Below are 19,232 nucleotides of genomic sequence, written 5' to 3'. Positions count from 1 at the left end.
CGTTTTCCCATTCGCGATCGACACGGCCGGCAAAGCTGGTGGAGGCGCAGTGATGACACTCGCGCGCCGAGCAGCGAAAAGGGCCTGGTTTCGATTCCCGACACAATTTGTATGTTATCCTCCTGTTCTGCGGACGCTCTCATTCACTCACTCTGTTCTGCAGAGTGAGTGTGTGAGAGTGCAGTTTGTATGTCATCTCCCTATTCTGCAGAGTGAGTGTGTGAGAGTGCAGTTTGTATGTTCTCCCCCTCCTCTGTAGAGGGTGAGTGTGACTGTATGTGAGTGGGTGTTTTAGCATGTGTAGTAGGTTCAAATTAGGTGCACACACACGCAACTTGGAGGCAACACTATTTATTAACCGGTAAATAATATAACACTCTACATGAGGTGGTGACCACCTTCCTCAACTCACTAACACTCTGGAACACGACACAGACTGGACCAGGCAGGCAACGGCCTGCCTGGCCCAGGACGACGACTCGGGACTTGACGACCGAAGATGTCTTCACCTTGGAGTACAGTACAACAGCACCCTCGCTCTGCGTTCACACCACGCTTATATTTGGTTTGGCGTGGCTGGCTCCGCCCCGGCGTGGCTGGCTCTCTTCAGGCCACGCCTCCCTTCCCCGGACACGCCTCACTTCCCCCACCTCTGGGAGGGTCCGGATCCCTCCACCACGTGACCCCCCAGGCACCCCCTTGGGGCCTCCAGCCTTCGTACGGGCCGACACAGTAGTGACCTTTCTCTGTCACTACATCACCCCCCCCTGTATAAACACACAGCCGTCCCCGGCTGTAACACAACTGTGAAACATCGAAAAGGTGTGCCTCCGAACCAACAACATCAATAAATGACCGGCGACCGATAAGAAATACAATCACGTAATATATACAGAATCGACGAGGGTAAAAGGGAACCGCATAGAAAACGGGGAATTAACAACAATTATACATGAAAACTGGCTAACCCACTTAAGCTCCAGCACAGCCCCCCCCCCCCCCCCCGTTAGAATCACGCATGCAATGACAGTCACCCGTTAGCACCCCCCCGCCTTTCCGACGTGGCGTCACAACTAGTAGCACGCGTCGGCCATATCGGGGGGGGAATTTCCATGTTACCACCCCACCGCCTTTCCGACGCGGCGTCACAACCAGTAGCACGCGTCGGCCATATCGGGGGGGGGAATTTCCATGTTACCACCCCACCGCCTTTCCGACGCGGCGTCACAACCAGTAGCACACGTCGGCCATATCGGTGGGATTTTAACCCAGTCTCTCTCCAAGACTCGCATCGCAGCATATAGCTGTACCGACCGAGCTGAGACGACCCAGTCTCTCTCCAAGACTCGCATCGCAGCATATAGCTGTACCGACCGAGCTGAGACGACCCAGTCTCTCTCCAAGACTCGCATCGCAGCATATAGCTGTACCGACCGAGCTGAGACGACCCAGTCTCTCTCCAAGACTCGCATCGCAGCATATAACTGTACCGACCGAGCTGAGACGACCCATCGTTCACTCATTGCACAACATGTACCCTAACAACTGAGGGATACAGTCCCAACGTAACAGGACAACTCCACCTGAACCTTACGAATCTCCAGCCCACTGTTTCAACGCACCTCCGAGTGTCTCACTCTCCGGGCCGTCAGGTCAAGCCATCAGACAGCATGATGGGACCACACTCTCCGAGCCATGTGAGCGCACAGCCCACTTGGCTAGACAAGCCACGGAGTGTCTCGATCTCCGGGCTGTCAGGTCAAGCTGTCAGACAGCATGACGGGACCACACTCCCCGAGCCATGTGAGCGCACAGCCCACTAGGCTAGACAAGCCACGGAGTGTCTCGATCTCCGGGCTGTCAGGTCAAGCCATCAGCCATTGCATGACGGGACCACACTCTGAGCCCTGTGAGCGCACAGCCCACTAGGCTAGACATACCACAGAGTGTTTCAATCTCCGGGCTGTCAGGTCAAGCCGTCAGCCATTGCATGACGGGACCACACTCTCCGAGCCATGTGAGCGCACAGCCCACTAGGCTAGACATACCACGGAGTGTTTCAATCTCCGGGATGTCAGGTCAAGCCGTCAGCCATTGCATGACGGGACCACACTCTCCGAGCCATGTGAGCGCACAGCCCACTAGGCTAGACATGCCACGGAGTGTTTCAATCTCCGGGCTGTCAGGTCAAGCCGTCAGCCATTGCATGACGGGACCACAACGTTCATGTTAGACACGCAACACTCACTGGGCCATCCTGGTCAGGACCTGCGCCCCAAGATAGGTGACAGCCAGCAGCACAATTACAAATCCCTGGCAGCATGTCACCATCGCAATTTAACACCATCACAACACATACAATTTGAATTATGATCCCCCACAGAACTGATCCAATGCCGAACAGGTACGCACAATTTGTGACGATCCCGAATATTCAATGGTCACAACAATACACCTCACATCCCGTATCCGTACACATCATCTCCGAGACTCGCATTGCAGCATGCAGCTGTACCAACCGAGTGGAGAGAGCAACGCAATTTGACGGCAATTAACGGAAACGCACCCCTGATCCATATAGAACACAAGGAGCATTCCCGCACAAAAGACATCATCTGTGCAACAACGGACAGGAACCAACCAGCGAGTTTGAAACAAACCGAACCTGTCATTTCTAAATCCCCTTCAACATTAACCATGGGACTCAGGGCATTCCAATTTTGAGAGCAAAAAAACTATACACAAACCCCAAGAATCGCCGAATTAATTAATACAGTATATGCAGTATACGAAATTCGTACAGTAAATCGTTTGGCGCAATGCTCCATCCAGTCCCCACATGGCAACACACACAATCACTACTCCAGACAATCCGTACATAGTAAACAATCACAAGCAAGTACCCAACATTCCATACACTGTTAACAATTCCAAGCAAAGCTCCATACGGTCTGTACCTTGGCAACAATGACGATCAAAGTTTCTTACAGTTACACGTGGCAATCACGAGCGAAACTCCATACAGTATACACAATAACAACGGCGATTTCGCAACAAAACGATGTAACAACACGAGTCATTAACACGGCAACATACAGGATATCAACGGAGCTCGGGACACCAACACGAATTAATCATTAACTACACCCAGAAGATACCGATCTCGACGCCGTATTTAACAACAACACTTGTTACAAGCAGAAACCCGCATGGTCGCCGCGTCACTTTATCACGCACACAACCGGACGAACACGCTCCGCAAACCAGCGAGTTAAAAAAAAAACACCCGCGATCGCAACCCGGCACACGCAAGATGGGTGAAGTTATTATTATTTTTCTTGAGGCCGGGTGCTTGTCATGTCACGACTCGCCTGGCAAACTGTGAATAGTGGAGGGCGGCAAGGTGGAGCACTGGGACACCCCGAAGAATCTTGCATGGTGAACACAGCCTGCTCTTGCGAACCCATCCACCTCTCGCGCTCGAGCAGAAGGCTGGAACTCCCCCTCTGCAGGCGTTGATGTCGGCAGGAGCGGCATTTCGGCAGCAGGAGCGGCGTTTTGGCGGGAACCGCGCCCCGACCAGCCCTCGAGTTGGCGGGAACCGCGCCCCGACCAGCCCTCGAGTTGGCGGGAACCGCGCACCGACCAGCCCTCGAGTTGGCGGGAACCGCGCCCCGACCAGCCCTCGAGTTGGCGGGAACCGCGCCCCGACCAGCCCTCGAGTTGGCGGGAACCGCGCCCCGACCAGCCCTCGAGTTGGCGGGAGCAGCGTTTTGGCGGGAACCGCGCCCCGACCAGCCGCCGAAATGGCGGGAACCCCGTTGCCCGCATGGCCGGGCCTCCCCTGCCAGCCCCCGCAGCGACGATGGTGTCCTCTCCCCGCGGCTCCGTCGCTCCATTCCCGATGGCGGCGAAGCAGCAGTGTGGTGCCAGTCCCGCCGCTCCGCGCACAGCGCCATCTCTCTCTCTCTGTCACCGGGGCTGCCATCCCCGGGGCTGTCCGAAGGATGGTCGTCACACCGTCCCCGTTGTACGAAGGCGTCCAGGTGAGTTGTATATTTGTTTTTCGTGTGCCCATTTTACTTCCCTAGGATAACACCTAGAAATATTTATTTTTCCAACTTCTGACGCCAAATGTAGTAGGTTCAAATTAGGTGCACACACACGCAACTTGGAGGCAACACTATTTATTAACCGGTAAATAATATAACACTCTACATGAGGTGGTGACCACCTTCCTCAACTCACTAACACTCTGGAACACGACACAGACTGGACCAGGCAGGCAACGGCCTGCCTGGCCCAGGACGACGACTCGGGACTTGACGACCGAAGATGTCTTCACCTTGGAGTACAGTACAACAGCACCCTCGCTCTGCGTTCACACCACGTTTATATTTGGTTTGGCGTGGCTGGCTCCGCCCCGGCGTGGCTGGCTCTCTTCAGGCCACGCCTCCCTTCCCCGGACACGCCTCACTTCCCCCACCTCTGGGAGGGTCCGGATCCCTCCACCACGTGACCCCCCAGGCACCCACTTGGGGCCCCCAGCCTTCGTACGGGCCGACACAGTAGTGACCTTTCTCTGTCACTACACATGCAAGTAATTACAAAAACCACAATGTAACCGGCATTGGCCAAACATCCATATGCCAACAAGTTATCTGTAAACAAAACCACATACTCACATACAAACCCAGACTCACACAGATACCCATATAATCACAACATTGGGCCCATACGCTAGTGCAGCTACCTATAGACCTCAGCAAGAAACCTTGACTCGCACAAATACCCATATACCCCCCCCATAAGCAATCAACATGCCCAGTTATCTGTGCAGTGCCATGAGATGCGGTGGCACGCTGACACAGCCATGTGAATCCACCCAGCAATGCCCTGTAGGTATCAGTGTGTGAGCGAGAGTGCGCGCACACGCACCATTGCGGACGAAGTCTGCCAGTGTTTCAAAGTTCTGTTTCAAGAAGGTCTCTTGCTTGGGCATTTGAGATGGCTCCTCTTCCTCCTCCAGAGCGGTACATTCTTCCTCCTCCTCTTCCTCCTCCTCCTCCTCTTCCTCCTCCTTCTCGTTATCATCATGAACCTCCTCAACGTCCTCGTCCTTATCTTCGTCCTCAATATCCTCCTCAATCTTGGACAGTTCGGAACACATCTCCGCACCGAGGAGGTCTGGCCGCTCTAAATCTGTCACACCACAAACATTCCAATCAGCCTGTGAGCAGTGACACCCGACTCCCTGCCGCACCCGAGTTCCCGCGAGACGCAGGCGAGGACACGGATTCCGTCACGTGATGCACACCGTGCGAAGTCAAGTGGTTTTTGGGGGGGGGAGTAATGTGAAACGTCACGAGTGATGGCGGACACACGCCATTGCCATCGTTACGTCAAGTCTTCTAGTACACATTAACTCGACCGTCATCGAAATCAGTTCCATGAAGAAGCTGCCAACGCACGGAGGAGAAAACAAAAAGTCGGACATTGTGCCCAGCAACACGCAGATGGAGGCACAACTCAAAAACGCGACGGAGAGCGGCGCAGCAGCAGCACAGCAGAGAAAACCCGCACGGTCATACAACAAACTGACTTTGCCATCCACGGCTCCAGCGTGGATGGCAAAGCCAGTTGGGATCCGCGTACGTGCGACACCGCGGTATTCTATCGGCATTTCTCTCCATTTTACAATGAAAGGTCTCAGAGACTAACCAGCAGGCAGGGGACAGGCTGGCTGCGACGTCTAACAGACTGACCAGCAAGCGGAGGGGGCAGGCTGGCTGTGACGTCGTGGGCCGGGCTGTGGCTGGACACATGGTTGGGGCTGGCCCTCGCGTGGGCTCGTGGGCTCCTCTTTCCGCGCACGCTTTTGGGGATTTCCGTCACCTGGTAGTCACTGACAACAAAAACCACCACCACAGTACTGCCATCCACAAAATGATCCCCTAATTAATCTATAAAAAAGGTAAAGGTGCAGAACTGCAATCACTTGCTCATGTCACTGCTAGCAGAAGGTCCGCTCGGTCTCCAGTCCAGTAGTATTTTTGGCCTACTCTTCCAAAACTGGACCGACATCCGAACCAGGTGAAAACTCAAAAGAGACAAGGATAGTCTCACTTGCAAGAGTGACCTGGGTGGGGGCGTACCCACACTTTACCTCGCCACACACGCGACCTGCTGATCGACGAGACTGCGGTGAACCCGCTTGTAGCGCTGGGCGGAAGGAGGTGGCGGTGGAGGATTCAAGAAACTTGAGATGGAATGGAGCCGGCGACCGCTGGATTGCGAGTCCAGTGAGCGAGCCCACTACACCACGGCCGTAGCATCGCCGACATCACCGACATAAATTTAAGATTCCGCGCTGCTCGCCAATGCATTGTCCCAACGCGGCACTCAACACCTATTACAGTCCAACACAACCTAAAACCTGTTACAACCAAACTCCTATTATAACCGAACACCCATTAACTTACTGGAATTACAACTTCACTCATCCTATTCAATTCCGATACCTATTATAACCGAACACCTATAGCTACAACACCTTCAGCTCCACGTGCGACTGCGCAGCTGAATACGACATGGGGTGCACGGTCAGCGGCTGCCCGCTCCATGCCCCCCCCACCCCCCCAAGTGGGGGCTCCAGAGCGAGTCGCCAGCTCATAGCCAGCGCCGTCCCAATGGGGAGAGACCAGGGTGCGCTACGGTGGCTAGGAAATGTTAACTCGCGTGGTATGCAAGAAGTCGTGGGTTTGATCCTGACCCAGGCGCCTGCTGTATATTTAGGGTCTGCGTGTCTCTCTCCCCGTGGTCGCGTAGATTTATTCTCTGGGTTCTCCGGAAAAATAGTTGAGACTATTTGGCTGCTATAAATTTACACTTGATGATAAGCCGCTTCGTTGAGCTATAATTTGTGATAGCCAGGTCGCTTCTGAAGAAAATCCACGTAGCTCTAAAATAAAAACATTTGTTTAAAATAAAAACATTTGTTTTTATTTTAATCCTGGGACCAGTTTATAAAATATGTTGCCGTCCCAAATCTCGGTTGCTCGTCTCTGCACTGCCGTGCACGAAAGTACTAGACCTTGGGGAGGAATGCCAGTGAGACTCCGTATTTTCCCCGAATCTCTCCCGGTGACCAACCTGGGACGGCCATGGTGGCCGTACCGCGCTGTGCGGCTCACCTGTCAGGGGCAGCGTCGGCATCGCCGGGCTGCGTGTAGATGATGGCCTCGCCGCCGCTGCCGCCGCCGGCACCACCAGCGTCGTCGCTCGGCGTGTCCAGCTCGGGGGACGGGGCGGCCTCGTTTCGCGACGGCGGCGGCGTCTCCAAGCGGCCCGCGCCGGGCTTGGAGAACGGTTCGCTCGTGCGCCTGCCGCTCTCCAGCTGCAAAGACAAAAAGATCCCCCGTGTAGCCTTTAACAGGCCGTTGGGGCAAGCGCTGTTGGCGAGCTCCCACTTTAAGCAATGTCAAGTCTGCAAGGCTCGCTGCTGGCAGGTCACGGGACAGTCCCTGGTGCCATGGGCTGACTGAGATGACCGACAATGGCCCCACCTGTACGGCCCACTGTGGCAACTCGCTGTGTTTTAGGTGCCCAGCGCTCTGCTCGTTAAGTGTTGCTCCTCCACCATCCGTTGTTGCCGAGGGCGACTGCCTCCAAACGCCCAGTAGCCTCAAAGTACACCTAGCCTGGCACTGCCCTGTAGCGTCTTTCACGAGCCTCTTTCACCGACGCCGATCCTGATAACGCTGGTACCAAGTCATCGGCAAGTCCACTCAGCTCCGAATCCTGCCTCCCGTACTACATCGTCCAAAAACGACACACACACGCACAGCTCACCTCTTTGAACAGATCATTGAGGTCGGTGGGTGCCAGCTTGGTGGCCTCCTCGATGCACACACCGTCCCCGCTCTCGAGCGAGCAGCACGAGTCGCGCTCCGTCAGCGGTGAGGGCGTCGGCGTCTCCACGCTGAGCCTGCACAGGTCCTGCAGCGACTTCTCTGTCTGCTCCTTGTCAATGCCTTGTCCCCAGCGCCTGCGTGGTTGCCAGGCCACGCCGGCCGCCTCCTGGCCCGCCTCTGTGCCGTTCGGCACTCGCTGCAAACGGCGAGCACGTCACGCGAGAGGCCCACGCACCACGCCATCCGCACCACTCATTCTCGCTGTTTCGAGTTGGGAGCACCCACACTTAACCCCACCACGTGTTGGGGCCTGCCGATGGACTCAACTTCGGTTTAGGCAGTTAGACTGCGGGGTGGACAAGACGTGGGCGGGGACTTTTAATGAACTTGCTCCGTTGGAAAATGAATTGCCAACCTCTGGATTGCAAGTGCGGAGCGATAACCGTTACACCGCTGTGGTAGCAATCCAGACTATGAACACCCACACTAACTTACGTCTCCAGGATTACGCCCTGTAACATACATACAGCAGGATTATAACAATATAAATTAATCTATAATCTCCCATTTAAATGGCACTCGCTTACACGCCTCGACAGTTCAGAGCGCCAGACATCACTTCTCATCTCAAACATTCGAGGGGCACCCCCAATGGCAGCTGTCCCTGTGCAGCACGAGGGGGGTGATGGTTGCTGCTGTGTGCGATCCCAATTGAGTAATCTGCCGGTAATTGTTAGAATTTGACAGGATTTGGAAGCAGAGGTCGCAACCGGGTACCCGATACCCGTACCCTACCCGATACCCGGCTACCCGTACCTGGCCGGGTACGGGTACCCGTTTGCGACCCTGGTGCGGCCGGGTACGGGTAGGCCGTGAGTCACTGGTGAGTAACCGTTTGTCACTCATTTCCCAACGTCTTGTCTCTTCTCACAATTCAATTTCCTAGAATCAACCCACCCACGCCTACAACATGGCTTCATCCCAGAGGTCGCAATCGGGTACCCGATACCCGTACCCTACCCGATACCTGGCTACCCGTACCCGGCCGGGTATCGGGTACGGGTATGGGTACCCGTTTACGACCCTGGCGCGGCCGGGTAAGGGTACAGGTAAGGAATCAAAACCCGTTTTGCGACCTGTTTGGAAGGCGACGCACCGGCGTGCGATGCTCTTTCCCTCTCACCTGGAGCCTAGCCCAGTTTGGGGTCTTTGCCGTTCTCTTCATGCGATCATCCAGTGAGACTGGAGAGGACAAACAACGCAGTCAGAAACACGTTTTTTAACAGTCAGTGTGAGAATGTGAAAACGTCAACAACAGGCAGCTGGAATTTCAAGCCATTCACTTCTGCTCGTGCGTATGGCAATACGTTCGGGAGATACATTCCGATGTCAAGAGGGCTTCAGCAGAGAGAGTTTGTGTAGTTTTGCTATCCCTGCTCCGTTGAAGGAGTGCAGAATACAGTGGTTCACTATAGGGTCCATAGTGTGGGTTGCGTTGCCACAATCGCTCCACTGCGGCTTGTCTTTAATGTATCTCTATGGGTTTATAGGAGTCTCTATGGGTCAACTATACGGTCCACAGTGTGAGTTGCATGGCCACAATCACACCACTGTGACTTGTCTTTAATCCTCCATTCACGGAGGAAATGTGCGCAGCGGGCTGCTGACGATGTTCTGAAGTGGTTGACGAAATAGCCCAGAATGCACCTGGTTCCGTCAGGTCTCGAGAGCTAAGCAGGCTTGAGCCTGGATAACAGCGCTCGCGTGGGTGATCACCGTGCATAACAGGTGTCACAGGCTGCGAGACTACGCGGAGGGCAGCAGCGGACAGTGCGGCAAAGCGTCCACCGCTGTAGTGTCCCGTCTACGGCGACACGTCTGCGCGCAACCCGGAAAATGCGGATGTCTGTGGAGCGTGACGGTTACACCGCGCGCAAATACCGCGCTGGGTGCGGGTAGGTTAAGTGGTCGGGTCAGGGAACGTGACGGTCGGATGTGCGACGCTGCGGCGCAGTTGGCGACACTCACTGACAGCGTCGAGTTCGTCCGATTCCTCCTCAACGTCGTCCTCACGCTCCTCGTCGACGTCGTCCTCACGCTCCTCCTCGACGTCGTCCTCGCACTCCTCCTCCTCGCCGTCCTCGCACTCCTCCTCCTCGCCGCCCTCGCGCTCCTCCGTGATGTATCCGAGCACGGCCGCACGCGGCTGCATCACGTACGTCTCCCTGCTGCAGAACGCACGTCCGGCGCCCTCGCACCTTCAGCACTTCGGGCTCAGCCATGCACCATCGTGGTCCAATGGGGCTTATAATAATAATCATGATTGAATCATTATGATTTACTTATTTAGCCAGAAGAGTTGGAAGACTCTTTGTAAAGGAGGGTCCTGCTGCCGCTGCTACGTTGGGTGTTTATTTGTAAGATGGTTTCGGCCATTTAATGATGAGCTGTGTTTATTATACACGTGGGGGGATACCGAAACACCCGAAATTCCTGGAAAAAAAACCCACTAAATTTCATGAGTGGATGGCAGTTAAGTCTGTGATTGGCCGGTCATGTGTGGTGGGGGTCAAAGGTGAGTACTCCCACCTCTCCTTCCAATACGTACTGACCAGCGTGAAAGAGTAGGTCAAAATACCCTGTATTAGGGGATCTCTGGAACTCCCACTGGCAGAGGCAATTCTTCCAGCAATGGCTGTGAGCAGGCAATTGCAGGGCTGCACCTGTACCTTTTGGTTTGTTCGCTTGCAATACATCAAAATTGCGCTGGCAGCATCCTTTAATGAACCAGCCATCATCCCGAACCACGAGGGGGATGGCCACACAATATCTGCTGAGAATCTGAATCTGGTTGATATCCAGCTGGGGTTTTTTATCACTCAGATCCAGACAAAAATATTCCGGTGGAATAATAAAAATTTTGACTTTTATCTCTTTGTGAAGGAGGTGACGGAGGGCTGGGCTGTGACCCGGTTTCAGACGTCACTCATGACCTATGTGAGCCGTGGTTGAGAATTGAACTCAGGTGGTAAGATTAATGGCGCACTGCGCTTGCCACCGCATGCGTTTTTGTGCTTTAGGTCTTGTCTGTGCTGGGGGTTAACTCTGCACATCGTCTCTCCGGGGTCAATCAAAGTTGGAGAAGTCAACAGTGGTTGCCTCGTGGAGAAACTCGCGCCTGCCATAGGAATTTGGAATTTCCACCGCACGGCCATCTCCATCCAGCGCACCAGGGGGAGCCGCGGGCCTCACCGGAGAGCCGGGGGCTGCTTGGGCAGTGCTGGTTTCCGGTTCTGGGTCATCTCTCCAAGCCGCCGCTGCATGACGCTCGTCAGGTCCGACGGCAACCGCCACAGGAACATGCAGCTGCAAACAGAGGCACGCTCGCCATGAGACTCAGGAGGCCTATTCCCATCTGAATCTCACCGCCGGCCGGCCGGGTGGTGGCTGGTTCACTCAGTCTGACGATCGGTGGGGTCACAATGTACCGCATGTGGGGAAGTCAGGAATCTCGGTGCGATCCTCGATCCATGATTAAGCTTTCAAGATGCAAAAATTTAGAAAATCGTCGAGGTCGCTTTATTCACCGACAGAACAATGCCCGATTATGTCCGATTCTCTCGGCCCGCCAACTCGGGAGAAATTTGTATCACGTTTTAATCTGACACATCGACTCCAGTCCATTAAGAATTCGGGCGACTAGGGTCGTGACACAAACGCCTCATTCGTAAACAAATAACCTCTGTTCTCGCATTACTTCACCGTTTGCCAACTAAATTGTGCGCTGAATTCAAGGTCATCTTCCTCCTCACATTTAAGACCCTGAATGATCTCGCAACCCCGTATACCCTGGACTTAGATCTCCTCTGCTTCCCCAGAATGAAACTCAAGTCCACGGGGGCGATCTTTGGACCTTCTCTCCCGTGGCACCCGCACTGTGGGATTGTCTGGGCCTTCTCTCCCGTGCCACCCGCACTGTGGAACTTTCTGGGCCTTCACTCCCGTGGCACCCGCACTGTGGGACTCTCTGGGCCTTCTCTCCCGTGGCACCCGCACAGTGACGCTCTCTGCCGGAGTCCGGTTCAATTTGGCACCTTCAATTCGATAAATAAATCCTTAGTTTACTACAACATTTATTTAACATATATTTGAAAAGCTCACCTGTCCCCCGAAACTGAAATGAGATGCTTGCAGTCGTGGCTAAATTTCATACCCGTCACAATTTCTGAAAGATAACATTACACGTGAACAAAACAACAACAAATCAAGTGTTAATTATCAACCTTCAACAATAAACAGCATCATACATTGGATGTTTGAAAACTGGAGGTTTCATGTGTAAAACCGTAACAATTACATCATTAAACGATACGAGACCAGCGTTGTTCCGCACATTCTCCGCAAGTGATGGCGATTAATCATTGCGTTATTAATCACTGAGCAACCCCCCTCCCACCCCATCCAGAGACTCCCACCACTGTCCTTATACCTTCCACGATAACGCGCCACTGTGCTCTCGTAGCGGACGTTCGAGGTCCCGCAAGATGTTAACTACCTCGCCTGGTATGCAGGAGGTTGTGTGTTCGATCCCGACCCTGACGCCTGTATATTTGGAGTTTGCATGTTTTCCCTGTGGTTGCGTGGATTTTTCTCCGGGTCCTCCGGTTTTTCCCTCCACATTTAGTATCGACGCGCGTTTTAAGAGTATTTGGCTGCTGTAAATTTCCACGTGATATGCCACTTTGTTGAGCGATCATTCGTGGCTAGGTGGCTTCTGAAAAATATCTGCATAGCTGAGTGGGCCTTACCTGGTAAAATAAAACATTTTATAACGGGGGTGTGCATTCCGGGGTCACGGTCCAAATTGGAACAAAAATGACAGGGCAAATGACTTAACTGGGTGAAAAGCACATCTGCCACTAGCAGACTATACCCATGAGTGTAACAGTGCATTTGTGGCGGCCTGGAGTTATACGGATGACCGCAAACAACATACGTACCAAGTATTTTATTTGAACTATGAACAAAACAGATTCAGACATGTGAATGTGGTGTACATGTGTAGTGGCGTAACGCACGCAGCAGTTACATTAATGTACGGGGTTGCAAACAGTGAGGTCAGGTACGAGCAGGTGCAAGCGTGAGGCCTGGGAGACAGCAGACAGAGAGACGCCAGCAATTAGGGAAAGAGGCAGTGATTGGCTGGCTGCAAATGCAAATACGGAGTAGGCGCCAAGAAGGCAAGAGATAGAAGTGATAAGAGCAGAGGCGGAGCCAGGATTTTCAGGTAAGGGGGGGCAACCCCTCAAGCAATGAAAAATGATAGGAGTTGTTAGTAAGAAAGGACTTATTGGATCTTTGGGGGGGCACGTGCCACCCCACCCCCCTCCCCCCACTGACTCCGCCACTGGATAAGAGGGGGAGCACGTGCAGGAGACGCCGGGAGGACGCCGGCTTAACGAGAGTCACCTGAGGACTCTTAATGAGGAGGGGAATATAAGGGGATGTGTGAAGCAACAGAGTTGAGTTGGTTGGAGATGAAGAAGTGAAGAAGTCAAGAGAAGTCCGGGACCTCGCCCTCCACACCTCGTACTCCCCAGCGGTGTTGGCTGAACCCCCGCTGGGGGCACGGGCGAGGTTGGAGGTGTGGGTGTAGTAACAGGTTAGCGGAGGAGAGGCTAGCAGAATCCTTAGTGTGAGTGTGATAGGCTAGCGGAGAATAGGCTAGCGGGATATCAGCGAGAGGCTAGCGGGGTGAGAAGCTGGCGGCGTATACACTAAGAGGCTAGCGGAAAACAGGCTAGTGGAGCCAGGGAGAGTGAGCTCGAAGTAGCAGGCTGGCGGAGTAAGAGAGGGAGAGTTCGCGACAGGAGTTTGTGGTGTTAGAACGTGAGAAGCATCCGTGTGGGATGCTACGAATAAAGTGACACAGGAGAAAAAGACGAAGTTGTCCGCGTAAATAAACGCCACTACACATGCATGCGTGTGTGTGTGTTGTTTATAAGTTGTGAATGTCACCTGAATGCCCAAAGGCGGAGGCCACACACTCCCCCGTGTAGAAATCAAAGAGTGAGAGATTCTTGTCGGAGCAGCTGGTGGCTACGTACATCCCGGAGGGATCCATCTGCAACTGGAGGCAAGTTTACAGACACGAACTGTTGATTCATTTATTGATTTTCCAGGTTAGGCCACACAATGATCTGGCCCAATCGACCACCCGACACAGCCAAACAAACTATAAACAATTTTATTTTACCAGGTAAGGCCCAATAATCTATGTAGCTCTTTTTCAGAAGTGACCTGGCCACGAATGATAGCTCAACGAAGTGGCGTATCACATGGAAATTTATAGCAGCCATATACTCTAAACGCACGTTGATTCTAAATGTGGAGGGAAAAACTGGAGGACCCGGAGCAAAATCCACGTGACCATGGGGAGAGAAACATGCGAACTCCAGATATACAGGCCTCAGGGTCGAGAAAAAACCCACAACCCCCTGCATACAAGGCGAGGTAGTCACGTGGTATACAAGTGTTTAATTACGCATCAACTATTGTTTCAGCTCTCTGGCAAGTTGAAAAAAATTCTCACGGACAAATTTAGCAAATATATACGACGTGTCGCTCGAAACTGCGTCAGGCATCGTCAGGTCAGAGGCCAGGAAGTATGTGAGCGTTGTAACCAACCGACCTTGATGAGAGAGCCATCCTTCCCCTGGGAGCCCTTGTAGCACTTCTTCTGTTTCCCACTTGAAACATCGAAAATCCTGTGGGGGATGTTTGCCAAGGAAAAGCAGTGTTTGCCAGCTTTGGTGCGTTCCTACCATTAACCGCATTGAAAATACCCTTGCCACAATCTCAACATTCGTCACGTGCCATTGAGCAGCACGCCATTGCACCGCCGCTCATCAGTGCACTGCACCGTTGCACCGCGTGTGTCATTGCAGGCTCTAAGTGTTTGTACCGTGGCACATTAAACACTTTGCAGACTGGGTGTTAATTGTTCATACATACGGCCTCGCTTTAGTGAATCACAATGGCAAAAAAACGTGATAAATAAACATCACTTTCATGTTCACGTGGAACCGTCAGCGTAAAACAGCTTTTCCCCTACTCTATTAACATTGTTACAAATAACGCTACACAAAATGTTTTACTTTATAAGCATCATCATCATCAATTGAAGAGGATGCTAATTTTACATCACGGAAAACAGCAGCCCCTCACTTCTGGAATTCCCCTTGCCACTGTGTTGAATAAAAAGTAATAAGAATAAAAATCGTTCACAGATGCAAGTCGGCATGAGAGGAGTGGTGTAACGATGATGATCTTATCTTAACGTGATTTATATTGCGCCTTAACCGAGGCACTTTACAGAGAATTAAGAAACGGTACAAAGTGTGTGAATGTAATGGTGGAGATAAGGTGAATGAAATAGATGACAGGAAGCTATGTGGGGGGCGAATCTGTGATGCCTGAATTCCGTGAAAGCGAAATTGATGACAGTAAATGTTGATGACGAATGGATTGAATGAATGAGTTATAGCCATAGAATGAGAACATGAAGAGGGAACAGTAACGGTGGTTGGTTATAAGGGGGGAGATGAATGGGTCGTGGGGCGGGCTCGGGAACAATTCGTGATGACTCGGATGGACGCCGCGCCGTACCTGACGTTGCGGTCCTGACAGCCGACGACGGCGTACTTCCCCGTCGCGTCCACGTCCATGTCGTAGAGCGTGGCCTTCGCGACCACGTGGTGAACCCGGGAGAACCTCAGTCCATCCGGAGACTGGAGGAAAGAGACCGACACTTTATTTATAGGAAGATTTATTTATTTATTCTATTTAGTTTTAGTGATTTATTTCCATGTATTTAATTTTTTTTAATTTTTCTCGTAAATTTACTCAGGCCGGCGACCTGGCCCTCGCGGAAGCGCTGTCGCTGATCGTTACGGAGGTTCGTGGCTCGAACCTGGCAGGCCGAGGTGGTTATTACTGCAGCGCATATTAACCGTAAATGCTACACGCCACCCGCTTCACTCGCGGTAGTATACATTAAAGCGTCCCGTGACGTCATTTGAAATGAGACGGCTATCGTGTTCCCGTGTCACGCTCTAAATTTGCCAGGCCCGAGTCGGGATTCAAACCCAGGTCATTCTAGCCGCGAGGCACGAGTGTTACCGCTGCGCTGCACTGCTGTCGGCCTCTGTTAACGTACAAACTACTCGCTACCAAACAAACATTCAACAGGGCAGTCAAGTGTTACGACATCATACCTTCAGTGCTGTGCGGAAGTAGATGGATTTGTCAGCTCCGCAGCTCACCATGTTAAGCTGCTCAGCGCCTCCTGGTTCCAGAGGGGAAAAGCACAGAGATTTGCCAATGCAGCAGCAATAATGTCTTTTGATGACTTTCAACGCGCGATGCTGCAACACACGGCGAACAGCACCGATCAAAAAGGCCGACCCGAAACGGCCAAACATAAGAACGTTAATACATAACGTTCATACGTAAGTTTATTTTTTTGGAATGATAGTTGATGATTCTAGTTGTAATTACTGGCGAAACGTCGTACTCATATTGTAAATGTTGTGGATTTGCTCTCCAACAAACAAGCGTGCTGTACTCGTGACGAATTGGCATGTTCCGTATACGTGACAAACCTTACTAATTGGCTGTGTCAGGTGATGGCGGGTTAAACAACACATTTATATTTACGTGATCTAACCCGAAAAAAAAACCTATATTATGGATATCGGTCGTGAAAGCCTACGTATTAAATAACGTACATAAATAACGTACATTCACAATGTGCATGCGTAAAATCGATACATAATGTATGTTGATTACCTGTGAATAACCCAACCAATAATAAGTATCCATTGTAATTTATGTGCATAACATTAACCCCCCTCCCCTCTAGTCTTGGCATCTGATTGGCTCAAAAGTGATGACATTAAATTTATCCCTCTATGTAAGACCGAAGAAACAGGAGGATTCTCCATGACTCTGGCTGTCGCCTGATGAGGCTGGTTGTTGTTGTTGTAACTACCGGCGAAACGTCACGGCACTCAAATTGTAAATGTTGTAGTGGGTTTACTCTCCAACACACAACCGGTTAGAACTGAACTAGTAACAAATTGGCACGTTTTTGTTTACGTGACAAAACCCTTACTAATTGGCAGTGTCGGGCGGTGGTGGGGTTTAAGGACACATTTGCATTTACGTGATTTAACCCCCAAAAAAACTCCACTTTTACAGAACACAAAGCTCTAAGCAAGAGCTATTCGGAGCTTTATGGCCAAGGAAAAATCGCACGCGCAATTACCGATGAACTTGACGGCGGTGATCGAGGAGGAGTGGTCGTCCAGCGTCTGCATGAGGTCGTAGTTGTCCTCGACGTCCAGCACATGGATCAGCCGGTCTCTACTGGCAGACGCCAGCAGCTTCACTCCTGCGGTTCACAAGCGACCAAGTCGTCCCAGCACAGCACCTCAGCCCACTACGATTGATCGTCATCGTCGTATAATAGAGACGCCGTAATAAATGTGTAGAGTTCAAGTTCATTTATTAGGTATAGCCCTGTGAGCCATTCGGCTCTTGAATCGGGTGCAACCGCAACAAACAAAAAACAAAAACATGAACAAAAAAATCTTAAAGTGAATATGTGACTGAGTGCAAAAAGAAAATCCAAGAAAAGACAGCAAAATATTGCAGAAAAAAACACCGTACACCAGTAGTGACATACGCGGTGCGCACAGTTAACCGAGGGCAACTGAGGCCAAACAGGTACGCGTGAGGTTTTCACGGACAAACCGCCAGTTGTAAGGGGTGAAGCAGGTGCAAACGGGGTCGACAGGTTGTGCACGCTGAGACCGGAGGTGTTGCCAGGGAGACGGGAGATAAGGGTTGATTGATGGTCCGATAGGCGCCAGCCTGGCGAGAGCTTAAAGAGACGCACGAGAGGTCTCGGATAATTAGCAGAGGAATATAAGGACGTGTGCGTGAGCAGACCGGGGAGCTGTTGCCAGGGACTAAGTGTGAAGACATCTCGCCGCTGCCGCTCCAGCCGTCAATGGGACCTCGCAACCCTCACGCCGTCGCCGGGCGGGTGTTGGCTGATCCCCCCGCCCAGGACAGACAGGTGAGGGCAGCGGTGGAGATGTAGAGACGCTGTGTGCGGAGACGGTGTGTGCGAAGACGCTGTGTGCGAAGACGCTGTGTGCGGAGACGCTGTGTGCGGAGACGCTGTGTGTGGAGACGCTGTGTGCGGAGACGCTGTGTGCTAAGTTGCTGAGAGCAGAGCTGCTGAGCGCAGGATAAGGGAGGCGGAAGGTAGATAAGGGTAGGGAGAAGTTAACCAAAAGTCACCGTACAGATAGTTATAGGAGTGCCTACAACTGGTGCCAGAATAGGTGAACAAAGTGTAAGCAGGTGACTTGTTATGTGTCGGTGTGAGTAATTTTTGAAGACACTACAAATGTAACACCAATGCTAATGATGCGTTTGATCAAAGCCGCGGCCTCCTCTCTGTGGCAGCAGCAATGGACCGTGGCCAGATGGCAACAGCGTGGGGGGAGGCCTTCATTCAGCAGTAGAGAGACAACGGCTGGTGACGACAATTCACGGTAAGCGGGCATCACCTGTCTCGGGCTGGGAGTACTCCAGGCAGAGCACCTCCGAGTCGTGGGCATCGATCTGCATCACCTCGTCCAGGAACTGCAGGTCATGGATCCTGTCACAAAGTCCACGTTGCGATCAGGTCACATTCTATACAGGACGGACCCAAGTCTCAAACTTCCAATTTAATTTTGTTGAACCAGGTGAGAACTCAAAGAGACCAGGAAGAGTCTCATTTGCAAGAATGACCCTGGGCCACCGAAACAATGAAAAATTAACCTGTAAAAACAAAGTTTTTCACTATAAATCCTTTATATGCGTGGCATCGGTTTTATTTTATTATTCATTTCTGTTTTTCTTGAGTAAGAGTTTCATTTTTATCACATTGGTATTTTAAATTAAATATAAAGAAAGTCGTATATAAGGATTATAAGGTTTTCAGTTTTTGTATGATTGTTTATATTGTACATTTTAGTTGTTTTCTTGAATCATTTTCCGTGTTTAGGAAAAATATATGATTGTGTTAGTGACATTTTTTTTTTTCCTAAAAAGTGGAAAATTTTGGAAAAAAATTTTCACGAAAATAAATTGTCACGCACAACGAGTCTGTGTGCAAAATGTCAGCTCGATTGGATCACGGGAAGTGGGTTAAAAAACGACCGAAAGATTTGCACAGTCGTAAGCGCGCAAGCAAGCAAG

The 19,232-nt window shown here is 51.8% G+C and overlaps 1 protein-coding gene across 1 annotated transcript in view; it reads right to left on the bottom strand.

The window, feature by feature from the left end:
* The window catches only part of LOC144734726 (uncharacterized), a 48,568-nt gene that overhangs the window by 9,421 nt on the left and 19,915 nt on the right, over nt 1-19,232 (bottom strand). Inside the window, exons 12-25 of the mRNA XM_078617063.1 lie at nt 18,557-18,648; nt 17,242-17,367; nt 16,190-16,260; nt 15,582-15,703; nt 14,605-14,680; nt 13,932-14,043; nt 12,075-12,138; nt 11,166-11,279; nt 9,942-10,141; nt 9,097-9,155; nt 7,852-8,109; nt 7,194-7,396; nt 5,766-5,905; nt 4,939-5,202 (exon numbers count right to left, since the gene is read on the bottom strand). Coding sequence (XP_078473189.1) covers nt 4,939-5,202; nt 5,766-5,905; nt 7,194-7,396; nt 7,852-8,109; nt 9,097-9,155; nt 9,942-10,141; nt 11,166-11,279; nt 12,075-12,138; nt 13,932-14,043; nt 14,605-14,680; nt 15,582-15,703; nt 16,190-16,260; nt 17,242-17,367; nt 18,557-18,648 — 1,901 coding nt within the window. The remainder of the gene's footprint in view (nt 1-4,938; nt 5,203-5,765; nt 5,906-7,193; nt 7,397-7,851; nt 8,110-9,096; nt 9,156-9,941; nt 10,142-11,165; nt 11,280-12,074; nt 12,139-13,931; nt 14,044-14,604; nt 14,681-15,581; nt 15,704-16,189; nt 16,261-17,241; nt 17,368-18,556; nt 18,649-19,232) is intronic.

The sequence above is a fragment of the Lampetra planeri genome, chromosome 52 (assembly GCF_965212315.1).
Source record: "Lampetra planeri chromosome 52, kcLamPlan1.2.h2, whole genome shotgun sequence".
Classification (NCBI taxonomy): Eukaryota; Metazoa; Chordata; class Hyperoartia; order Petromyzontiformes; family Petromyzontidae; genus Lampetra; species Lampetra planeri.
Note: the sequence above shows the minus strand (reverse complement) of the source record. Positions and strands in the feature narration are given on the sequence as shown.